This window comes from Kogia breviceps, chromosome 1, assembly GCF_026419965.1.
Source record: "Kogia breviceps isolate mKogBre1 chromosome 1, mKogBre1 haplotype 1, whole genome shotgun sequence".
Classification (NCBI taxonomy): domain Eukaryota; kingdom Metazoa; phylum Chordata; class Mammalia; order Artiodactyla; family Physeteridae; genus Kogia; species Kogia breviceps.
In genome coordinates, this window is record NC_081310.1 from 154,247,951 (window position 1) to 154,260,022 (window position 12,072).

Consider the following 12,072-nt stretch of genomic DNA (forward strand, 5'->3'; position numbering starts at 1 on the left):
ATGCCTTCATTATGGCTATTGATGATTTTCCCTTTATTTAAAGTGATTAGATACATGTCCACAGTCGGTGGAGCACACTGGCTTAAGACAGTGTGTCTAATGCTTTTTTGACTACCCCCAAAAGTAAGCAGTACCTTTTAGATCATGACCCAGTCCACTTACATCCAGCTAAAATAAGTTGCAATACTTAACCATACTTTGTGTGATGCTCTCTGATGATTTCCCTCTTATTGTATTCTATTTCATTTTGTTAAATGCTGGTCATGACCCACTAAATTTCTCTTACAATCTGCTAATGGGCTGTGGCCTGCAGTTTGAAAAATCCTAGGTAAAACATCTCTGAGGCATTACAGCATGTTGGTTAACACCACAGGTTCTCACGTTGACTTCTGGCTCCACCCATAATAACAAGATGACCTTGACCTTGCACAAGTTATTTAACATTGCTGAGGTTCAGTTCTTCATTTGTAAATTGGGCATTATAGTATCCTCTTCCCTGGTCTTTCCTGAGGATTAAATGAGATAGTACATTTAAAGTGCCTAACTCAGTGTCTGCCACATAATGAAATGTTCATTAACTGTTGGCCATCTTACCAGTACTGCTAGAGTCTAAGCCCCTGGAATATAGTATCAGAATGAATGACAGAAGTGTGGGGAAATGGTGCGGGACAATACACAAACTCTACATCAGAAGACCTTAGTTAAAAACTAACTGAATCATGTTGAGCCATTTACTTTGGGTCTTTGGACCTCAGCTTTCTCTCTATAGAATTGGGAAAAATAATAATACAATTCCTCATAAGCTATTATGAAGATCATCTTCAATACCAGATGTGAATGATCATATTTTACCAACCTTGGGAGTTTTTATATGTAAATATATTTTATTAGAACCAGTTAATTCTAAGTACAGTGAATAAAAAGATAATTTATTAATTCATTTTAGGTAGTAATCAATTTGGTTGTCCTTTAATAAGTCATCCCTGACTATAATCAGATGATTATAATAGAGAAACCCCATTGCCTTCTATATGAGATAAGAGGACCCATGTGGGTATCTGGACAGTGCTTACCATGTTATGTGTGCTTAATAAATGTTGAATGAAAAATTGAAGGAATGAATGAATAGAGAAAAGGAAGATGGAGGAAGAGAATGTAGAAGTATAATTGACATCAGCTTTAGTGAGATTTTAGTCATGTCCCTGTGACTTTTTCTACCCAGTGTGTTAGGTGGTAGACCAGTTGGCCAAGGAACGCAGCTAGAGGACAATGATCAATAACTGGCTGAATGTACTGCACTCTCACTAGAAGGATCTTTTCCAGGGTCACTGTTATCTGGCAGCCATCAAGGGGAGGCATAATGGAATGCAGGCACTGATTTAGGCAGAGTCGTTACCACCTTGAAAGACAGTGATGAGAATTCAAATTGACCTTGATCAATGGGAGGAGCAGTCCCTCCAAAACTGGATGAAGCTCTAGAGAAAGAAATGAATGACCTTGATTTAAAAAATGGGCAGGTTGGGGAGCAGGCATGATTGATGAGTCTCCAAGTCTACAGCAGAAATATTGCCCACTGCAGGCTGGAAATAATGATAATGATTTCCCTTCCATTTGAACAGTGTTTCAGAGCTGACCAATTGCAGAGCCCTATGAGATATGTTATCTTATTGTCCCCACTTTACAGATGAGAGGACAGTTAACATTATAGAGTTAATAACTGGAAAGCAGGGAATAATAAATATGGTAATAGTAACATCAACATAGTGCAGCAATAATAGGTACCATTTTTAAACTCTTACTATATGCCAGGCACTGGGCCACCTGGTCATACAGATTGTTTCATTTCATATTCATAACAGTCCTATGAAGTATTACTGTCATTGTCTCATTTAGGGAAACAGGAAACTGAGGCATGAAGAGGTTAATTTGCCTGAGGGTCACGTGGTTGATAAGTGATGGAGATGAGATTTGAGCCCAAGGAATCTAAATTAGGACCTTTTTCAGCAGTTGATGCTTATCGAGTGCTCATTAGAGCCTGAGCATTACACTAAATATTTTCTGTAGATAAGTTCACTTATTCCTCACAATTACTCTATAAGTTAAATGCCATTAATACCTCCAGCTTAACAGGTGAGAAAATTGAGACTTAAAATGATTAAATAATCTGCTGGTAATCACACAGCTAATAAGTGACAGAACCCATGTTTTCAAACACTAAGCTATCCTAATATCCAGCTTTAAAGGGAAAACTATCTACTTAAACACTTATCATGCCAGATGTACTTGGAATTATTCTCAAATAAACCCTTGTTATCATTCCTATTTGGGTCTTGAAAAAACTAAGGTTCAGAGAAATTACGTACCCTGATCAAGGTCATGCAACTGTTAAATGGTAGAACCAAGATCCCCACCCAGATGTGTCTGACTCCAAAATCTGGATTCCTTGCTACCATCTGCCGGCATAATTTTTCATTCCACAGTCCTTGATCAAATGATATTTGCTACTTACAATCCCACCTAAAACTGTAAACCATAATAGTAACTACCGTTTAGACCGTGTTTTATTTATCACATGCTTTTTAGAGTTAATTCTCATAAGAGCCTTTTGCAGTAGTTTATTATCCATACATTAGTTATGGGAAAAATGAGACTCAGAGATGCAAAGTTTTAGCTTTTAAATGGAAGGACCTACATGAAAGGCAAAGACATCTTTGTAAAAAGAACTCTTTTTACTACCACATTGCCTAATGGCTTTTATATGGGGCCATGAAATGCTACTGGCTTCTCACCAGCAGAACATCAATAGAAGTCATGTTTTGTAAGGCCTTTGCAGAGCCCTTTCAATATGCCCCCAAACTATAGAATCATGAACTTTTAGAGCCTTGAGGGCTATTAGTTTACTTTCTATTCCATGCATAGTTTCTATTACAGCATCCCTGATGGAGGTATCTTATCAGATTTACTTAGGTTCCTTAACTGATAAGAAACTCTATTTCATGTTGCATTTTGAGAGACAAAGGGAACAGAAGCTGAGCCAAATATGTCAGGACCTATCTACATGAGCCAAAAAAGGGGGTCTAGTTCATTGTCTAGTAGAAGAGACAAATACAGACAATTACCATTAGTATAGTGTATGAATTAATATTTTATATATATATATATATATATATATATATTCTGGATTCTTCTTTTGGCTCCAGAATCCCTGCCGTATTTCCAAATGCCTGGAGGCATCTCTCCCAGGAAGCTGGCCCTCCCAGGCAAACTCATCGTGTTCTTCTTGCCCTAATGTGTGTGTGTGTGTGTGTGTGTGTGTGTGTTAGAAATATAATGTAGAAGGAAAATAATGTAATATAATGTAATGTAAATATAATGTAATGCACTGTAGAAGGAGTACACGTCACAGTTCACACCCAGGCCATCTGCAAATTATCTAAACTCTGCTTTCAAAATATGTCCCTAATCAATCATATTCTTTCATCTCCATTCTTTATTCCCTACCTGGATGTCAACAAGAGTCTTCTAACTGTGCTCCCTGAGTCCACTCTCACCCCATCTACTCTGTGCACTGTATAGTAGTGGAACAACCTGCTGACACAGAGATTAGACCATGGCAGTGCCCTGCTGGTAACCCTGCAGTGGTTTCCCATTTCACTGCAGACACGGTCCATACTTCTTACCATGACCAGCAAGACGCTCTGCAGCTTCTTCCAACCTCAGCTCCCTCCATCCTCCCCTCACCCGCAGGCTTTAGCCACACATTGCTTATTTCACTTCTCAAACATGGCAGGCTGTCCCCTCTGCCCAGGACATCCTCCCTCTTTCTTGTCTTTGGAGTCTCCTTCTGAATATCTTTTGGACCTTATCCCAGTTAATCCGAGAGAGTTTCCCAGATAATCCTGAACTAAGTGATTGTCTTCTCCTTCTCCTCCCACAGTGATTCTCTATTTATACGACCCGTTCATTTTCTAGCCAGCTCTTATCACAAGTTGCAATTTTATATGTATCTATTCATTAGTTCACTCAACAGAAGTTATTAAGGCCAGGCACTGTTCTAGGAAATGAATATATAACAGTGAACAAAACATATGAGGCCCCTGCTTTCATGGAACATGCATACTAGAAGGATGAGGTTGACAATAAACAAATAAGCATGTGAGCGTGGTAATTACAGAATATATAGTGATGTTCTGAGAATTAAAATAGGGTGCTATAACAAAGAGGGACTTGCCACATGGTCAGAAAAGGCCTTTCTGAAAAGGGGGCATTTAAGTTGAGATCTGAATGATTAGAATACAGCTATGCAAACATCAGAGAGAAGGATAGCCCAGACAGAGAGAATAGCTAGTACCAAGGCTGTAGGCTAAAATAAGCTTGCTGTGTTAGAGTGTGAGCGGGGCGACAATGATGACAACAACAAGAAAATAATACAAAGAAAGAAAGAAAGGAAAGAAAAGGAAAGAGAAAAAAGAAAGAAAAGGAAAAAAAGCCATCATATTCTAGCAGTGGCCAGATGAGAGATCATAGTTGTTTGGACCAGTTAGATGGTAATAGAGACGTGGACAGATGCCCCATATGCTTTCGAAGTAAAGATGACAGGTCTCACTGATGAGGGGCAAGAAGTAAAGGAGGAACCAAGGATGACATCTGGAGTTTTGGCTGTTTATTTAGTTTCCTTCGCTAGATTGTGAGCTTTGCAAGAACAGGAACCATATCGATTTTGTTCACCTGGCACATGATACAGACTCAATTAACATGGCTGATGAAGGCATGTTTGAACGAACAAAACTAGGGAAGAATGTGCAGAGGAATATCAGGGCAGGTTTCACGGAGGTGGGGCTGCCCGTATACCGGTTCAAAAGAATGAGTTGAAATCTGTCAGGTTGGCAAGATAGGAAAGTGCTTTGGAGGCTGACAGCACAGCATATGCAAAGGAAGGCAGGAAACATACATGAATAGAACAGTGTCACTGAAGTACTTGCCCTGTCCTAGGTAAATTATCAGCTCTGTAATAAGGCCAGACTCCAGAGCAGCCAGATGGTGAATGCACTATTCTCTTTGTCAGATCTTTATACAAAGACAAATAATAGGAGCTCCAAAGAAGGGATGAAGGAGAAAAAAAATCTAAATCCAGAAATTCAAGCCCAAATCCATACTGATTCCTGTAAAAGGTAGAAAGCTGTCAGCAGCAGCCCTTGAGGAAAGTCTAGGGTCCCAATGAAGTCTAACATCATCTCCCCAACATCCAAGACATCCTCTGATTTTTGTTTTGTTTTGTTTTGTTTGTTTTTTTGTGGTTCGTGGGCCTCTCACTGCCGTGGCCTCTCCCGTTGTGGAGCACAGGCTCTGGACGCACAGGCTCAGCGGCCATGGCTCACGGGCCCAGCTGCTCTGTGGCATGTGGGATCTTCCCGGACCGGGGCACGAACCCACATCCCCTGCACCGGCAGGCGGACTCCCAACCACTGCGCCACCAGGGAAGCCCCATCCCCTGATTTTTGGTGCATGGTTTCATGCTCTCTTTGGGGGAGAAGCATTTTATCTAAAGAACACATTAGAAGAAAACAGCTTTGTGCATCCTCTGGGATGAACCCATAGAGAATCTGAGGCAAACCCAAGGACAAAAGATTCCCCCAGAGCAAACCAGCCCGTGTGTTCACTTAAATCATTCTATTCCAAGCTCAGCTCTTTGAGGACATGAATGTATACTACATGGGGTATTTCTTAGAAACAAGCACTTGATAGAATATAAATATTGTTAAAGTCATTAGATCAAAGATACACAGAGAGAAAAAAGACATTGAAAAAGGGGGGGGAAGGGAGTGAGAGAGAGGATGAAAAAGCGACAAAGAAAATTAGACAGACATCAAACATAGAGAGAGGAGGGTGTGCATGATTCTATTTGTCAAAGGGAAAGAAGGTAGATGTTTTTGTTCTTTGTAGGTTAATATGTAAATGACATTCTGATTTATTAGCAGTCTCCAGCAGATGAGGTGATGATTAGCACATTTCCATATTTATAGGAAAGCAACACTAACCTTCCGGATTTATAGAAAATCAGCTCTTCCCAAATAGCAAATTGTGCTATTATCGACATATGGTTTTCTATAAACAGAGCTGAGGTAATTATCCCTGGGACAATTCGTTAGTGGGCTCCTTTTGAATATTAACCACTTTGGAAGCCCATTTCTGCCTCACAGATTTTAAAGAGGAGGGGCTCGAGATACCGCAGGCAATTAATTAGTAATCCACCACCAAAGATGGAGCCCAAATGAAAGGGTCTACCACAGCCATGTGGTGGAAAGACCCCAGGTCCAGGGCTCTGACGCCAGCTTCCTGCAGCCCTGGGCCAAGTAATTAACTTCCCTAAGGAGCCTCAGCATTTCTGGGGCTAAAACTAGAATTACACTAACCTCCAAATGTTGTCAAGAAAATTAAATGAGAATGTACGCAACAGTCCTGGAACTTAGTAAGTACTCAGCAAATGTTAGCTCTTTTTCCTTCCCCCCCCCTTTTTTTTTTTTTTTTTTTTTTTGCGATACGCAGGCCTCTCACTGTTGTGGCCTCTCCCATTGCGGGGCACAGGCTCCGGACGCGCAGGCTCAGCGGCCATGGCCCACGGGCCCAGGGGCCCAGCTGCTCCACGGCATGTGGGATCCTCCCGGACCGGGACACAAACGCGCGTCCCCTGCCTCGGCAGGCGGACTCTCAACCACTGCGCCACCAGGGAAGTCCCCTTCCTCATGTTTTTGAGTGACTCTAAAAAGATCCACTTGAATTAACTTTTTCAAACTCTTTTTACCCTGATCTCTCCTGAACTATTTATTTTGTATCATGACTCTGTCCATGTCTTTAACTGGCAAAATTTTCTTGAAGCAATCATTTATCTTCACTACCTACAACCCACTATGATATTTTTTTATTCTGTTCTGTGTTGTTCAAAATGTTTATGTTCCATACATCAATATCAAGACCTACTACTGGAGAGACACAGATGTAGAGAACAAATGTCTGGACACCAAAGGGGGAAGGCAGGGGGGTGGATGTGGTGATGGGATGAATTGGGAGATTGGGACTGACATATATACACAATATGTATAAAATAGATAACTAATAAGAGCATGCTATATAAAAAATAAATAAATAAAATAAAATTCAAGAAAAAAAACCCGTAAAATTCTCCCACTCAAAAAAAAAAAAAAAGACCTACTGTTGGGTTTCAATCTGCAGTTTGTATTGTGCTACAAGATGTTAAGGACTGTATTTAGATTTGCTCACCTTTGTATCCCTAGCACAAACACATAATAGATACTCAATAGATATTTGAATTATAAAAGAATGGATACATGAATGGATGGATGAGTTAATGAATGACCCTAGCCAGGAATCTAAGTTAATGCCCGCTTTCAAACTCCATGTCTTATTTAGCCTGCTCACCCCGCGTTGAGTGCTAAAGAGGTAGAAAATTGTCAGACATGTTGCTTGCTTTCAAGGATCTTGCTATCTAGATGAGGAGAGAAATATTAACATTTGGAAAATTGTTTTTAAAGACTAAGCAGTGTGGAATTGATATGAATGTGTTGAAGGAAGGAAGTGGCCAGCCTGGGCTGGTGGAGTCAGGGAAACTTCTTGAAACGGAAGTTGAACTTGGCTTTGAAATATGGATACACCTCTCACCCTTCTACTCAGTCGTTGACTGGATCTGTGGTTCTCAAACTGTATGAAGCATCAGAATCACCTGGAGGGCTTGTCAAAACACACTTCTGGGCCCACTCCCAGAGTTTCTGATTTAGCAGATTTGGGATGGGAGCCTGAGAATTTGCATTTCTAACACGTTCCCAGGTGACACTAATACTGTTTGTTGGAGTCCATGTGTTGAGAACCACTATTCTAGCAGTTTGGAGTGAGACCGTGAAGATTGTAGTTGTCAATGTTAAGGAGTTTAGACCTTAGTTTAGCCAGTCAGGCTATTAAGCAAGGAGGTGATGTCATAAGATCTGTGAAGCAGAAGATCCTTCTGGTGGCAGTTGTTGAGAATAGATTGGAAGGGGTGAGTCTTCCCCTAGAGACCATTTAGGAGATGATGCAGTAGTAAGTGAAAGATGGGAACCCAGCCTACCATTGTAGGAGGGGAATGCAGAAGAAGAGATGTTGACAAGAGCTGCTCAGGAGAGAGAACTGAAGGGTCTTAGAGATCTCCAGGGGTGAAGGGGAATCTAGGATGACTCCAAGTTTCTGTCATCACTGACTGATTGGATGGCAGTTCCATTAACCAAGAATCTATATTTAAAATGTTTTAACATTTTAAATAGCAAAACCCCAGAGATCCTTTATTATTGAAGAGGTAACTGTGGTGCAGTAGAAAACACATGGTTCTGGAGAACCAAACAAGTCTGAGTTCAAATTCTGTTTGTAGTGCTTACTAGTAAGTCATTTCACCCTTCTGAACCTCAAGTCCCTGTAAATAATAACACTAATGCTACCTTATAGAGTTGTCCTGGAGGCTAAATGAGATCATGCGTGGCTGATAGTCAGTGCCTAGAAAACTGCAAACCATGTCTGGCGTACGCATCGAACACCATGCATCAAGCATCCGTTCTACTTACCAGCTGTTTCCATTCTTTCTTTGTTAAGCACGAGGATATATTCATAAATGCCACCCATCGTTCCAGACGTTATGTAATGGGTGCCATAGTCATCGATGAACTTGGCGTACAGGCCATAATTGTACTGCTCTGGAAGTTCCATTAATGACTGCAGCATAACTTCATCCAACATGATATTCTCCCTCCTCATCTTAAAATGAGCAGTCTGCACCTTTGTGAAAATTCTCATGAAGCCATATTTCTGCCAGTAACAACAACCGCCATTGAATGAAGGAAGAGAACAAAGAGAGTATACATTTTACCACATGAGATCATGCAAAAGGGCAGTATTTAGTACCTGTGGGAAATAGAAATATATTCACATGTAACTGTATGAACATAACTACATAGAGTATTATTACATTTTACAAACATATATTAGACACCAGCCTGGCTTCTTCTCCCACATCTGCATCTCTGTTCCCACCGCCCCTGTGTCCAGGTCAAGTCCTCATCAACTTTCACTGGGTTGGTTACTACAATGTGTTTCGTTGTGCTCATCTCCTCTGTCCAGCCCCCAGTCCATTCTCACCTCCATATTCCTCCCTGCTCTAATTAAAGCACTGCATTATGCAACCTGCTACACAAGTATTAGGTATCCATTAAAAATTAGGCTTAGGAATATTTCGATGACATGAGGAAATGCCAATATCACTTAATTTATTAAACAAATATCTTTCAGTGCCTACAGTCACATGCATTATGCTAGGTGCAGAGGACATGATCTTGAATGGGACAGGCCCCTGCCCTCATGGAGATTACATTCTAGTGGTAATCTTGTACGGTTCAGTAATCAAGAAAAGCAGGATCCACAGGACCAGGGTGAGGTTAGATTGGTTTAAGAGGAAGGGGATCATATATGAGCCTTACTTGCAGGGAATGTTAACCTTGATCCAAAGTGAGAGTGAAAGTTGGAGGAAGCCACCTGCTTTTAGAAAAGTCCACATGAATCTGTGACAGTCAGATCTCAGAACAGTACTTTCCCTTCAGATCAGTAGCTTATTTGTGGCAAAGCTCCATAATGTAATTTATATATATATATATATTTTTTTTTTAAATTTATTATTTATTTTTGGTTGCATTGGGTCTTTGTTGCTGTGCATGGGCTTTCTCTAGTTGCAGTGAGCAACCTTGGCTCTTCACCGAGGTGCAGGGCTTCTCATTGCGGTGGGTTCTCTTGTTGTGGAGCACGGGCTCTAGACGTGCGGGCTTCAGTAGTTGTGGCACACAGGCTCAGTAGTTGTGGCTCGTGCGCTCTAGAGCGCAGGCTCAATAGTTGTGGCACCCGGGCTTAGTTGCCCTGCGGCATGGGGGATCTTCCCGGACCAGGGCTCGAACCCGTGACCCCTGCATTGGCAGGCAGGCTCCCAACCACTGCGCCACCAGGGAAGCCCTGTAATTTATATTTGTTGAGGAAGTTAATTTTTATAACTGTATTTTCATCATCCAAAATAATGTTTTGAGCCCTAACTAAATCCCCAGTTCTGGTATCAATGTCTTGAGGCTTTTGGTAAATTTCTGATCAATTCAGTGAATATTTCTCCAGCTCCTAATTACCTCTCCATCCTCATCACTCCCTCCTTTCCCTTCCCACCTGTGCTTCAGCCAGCAGAAGTCCTTTCAATCCCACATTTGTGTGAGGCAGTCTCTCATCTCCAGGCCTTTGCACATGCTGTTTCCCAGACCTAGAACAGCCTTCTGTTAACTTCTGCCCCCCTTCATCTGGACAACTGGTACTAGTCTTTAGATCTCAGTTTAGACAGACTTCCTAACTTCCTCAAGGATGCATTGTCTGACCTCTCAGGATAATAGGCAGTTAATGGTAAATGTTTGACGACGAAATGAAAGATTCATTAAGCAGGCCAGACCTCCAATCTATTTGGAAAAGCTGGGCTTGCTTTAGAATTCTTCCAAGTCTGGTTTAGAGGGCTTGGCTGTTTCTCTTTAAGACATTACCATTCTAAGTATTTCCCTCTGTGCTCCAGATAACCATGAAAAAGGATGGGGAAAGTGATAAGAGTACTAGTCTTATCGTGCAATTTTATTCCCTTTGTGATGATTCCGTGTGGGAAAGCATAAGAAGAAAAACAAACATGATTACTACTGATCAGACATGTCCAATTACACAAGCAAATGAAGGTTCAATTACTACTGTACTTTTCAATGCAGTTAAGGTATTACGTGTTCAGCATAGATTATGGAATACTGTGTGACACGGGCATTATGTTTTAATACCTTCTGATTATACTTGCTTAACTTATTCAAGAACGAACTGTCTCGTGACCCAGATACACCTGCAGTTGCAGTAAATGGGCTGCCTGCAGGGCCCACACCAATGGTCACTCCAGCCAACACAGACTTGTCATTTTTTACTTTAGAAAAAAGGTCATCTGCATCATCGTAGGACTCTGAGGAGATTGTAGTATCTGCCAGGGCCTGAAAAGCATCACATAGATGTTAGCCTTGTGCACTAGCATTATATTCCAATTCATACTTAATATTTAAATCTTTGCTTTGTAAAATATCCAGAGTTTCAGATTATGATAAATAATTCTTTTAAAAGGCTATTCCAACTTGATACTAAAACACAGAAAATTCAGCAGTGCTTAGTATTTAGTGGTGCTGCTAAAATATTTATTTAAACACACACACACACACACACACACACACACATACACATACACACACACACACGATTCTGATAAAATGCTGTATTGTTCTGAGCATGTATCTCTTTCCAGCGGGCTTATCCTACTTGAACAGATGGTTGCTTGGCTCTGCAGTGAAGAGATACAGAAAGCCATGGCTAGGCGTGGACCTGGGAGGAAAGGGACAAAGGCATGCAGGTGGTGATAGTTCTAAGCAGAGGTATGCTTAGGGACCACCCACAAGTGTTTGGTTATTTCATTCCAGGATTGCATTTCTCTGCTAGTTTGACCCGAGGCATGGTCTCGTGAGCCAAGGAAATGAGGGTTAGGAGGCCATGAGAGGTTTGCTCTGTAATCACGAGAGCATGTGTTGAGATGGAGGCTCCATCAGTTTGGGTCCTGAGTGTCTGTGAAGATGAGAGTTTCTTTTCCACCTTAGGAAGGATGAGTAGAATAAGTAGGGCATTGCTGCTTTAAAGCACTGAGATTTCAGAATCCTTTTTGCCACAGCATAACCTAGTCTATCTTGCCTGACACGTAGGCCCTAGACTGTCCTTCAGTTTAGAAAAATGGCATTGTCTATGTCTTCCAGCTCGTAGACAGAGCCTGATGGCAGAGGTGGAAGTGGGGTGGGGAGAGCCAATTTCTTTTTTTTAAACTGTAGTTGACTTACAATATTGTGTTAGTTTCAGGTATACAGCTTCAGATTCTTTTCTATTATAGGTTACTACAAAGTATTGAATATAGTTCCCTGTGCTATACAGTAAATTCTTGTTTAT

General features: G+C 41.2%; 1 protein-coding gene across 1 annotated transcript in view; it reads right to left on the minus strand.

Annotated features, from left to right (window-relative positions):
* C8A (complement C8 alpha chain) overlaps window positions 1–12,072 on the minus strand; it is a 66,727-nt gene that overhangs the window by 21,959 nt on the left and 32,696 nt on the right. The window contains exons 6-7 of the mRNA XM_059052863.2: window positions 10,881–11,081; window positions 8,607–8,847 (exon numbers count right to left, since the gene is read on the minus strand). Coding sequence (XP_058908846.1) covers window positions 8,607–8,847; window positions 10,881–11,081 — 442 coding nt within the window. The remainder of the gene's footprint in view (window positions 1–8,606; window positions 8,848–10,880; window positions 11,082–12,072) is intronic.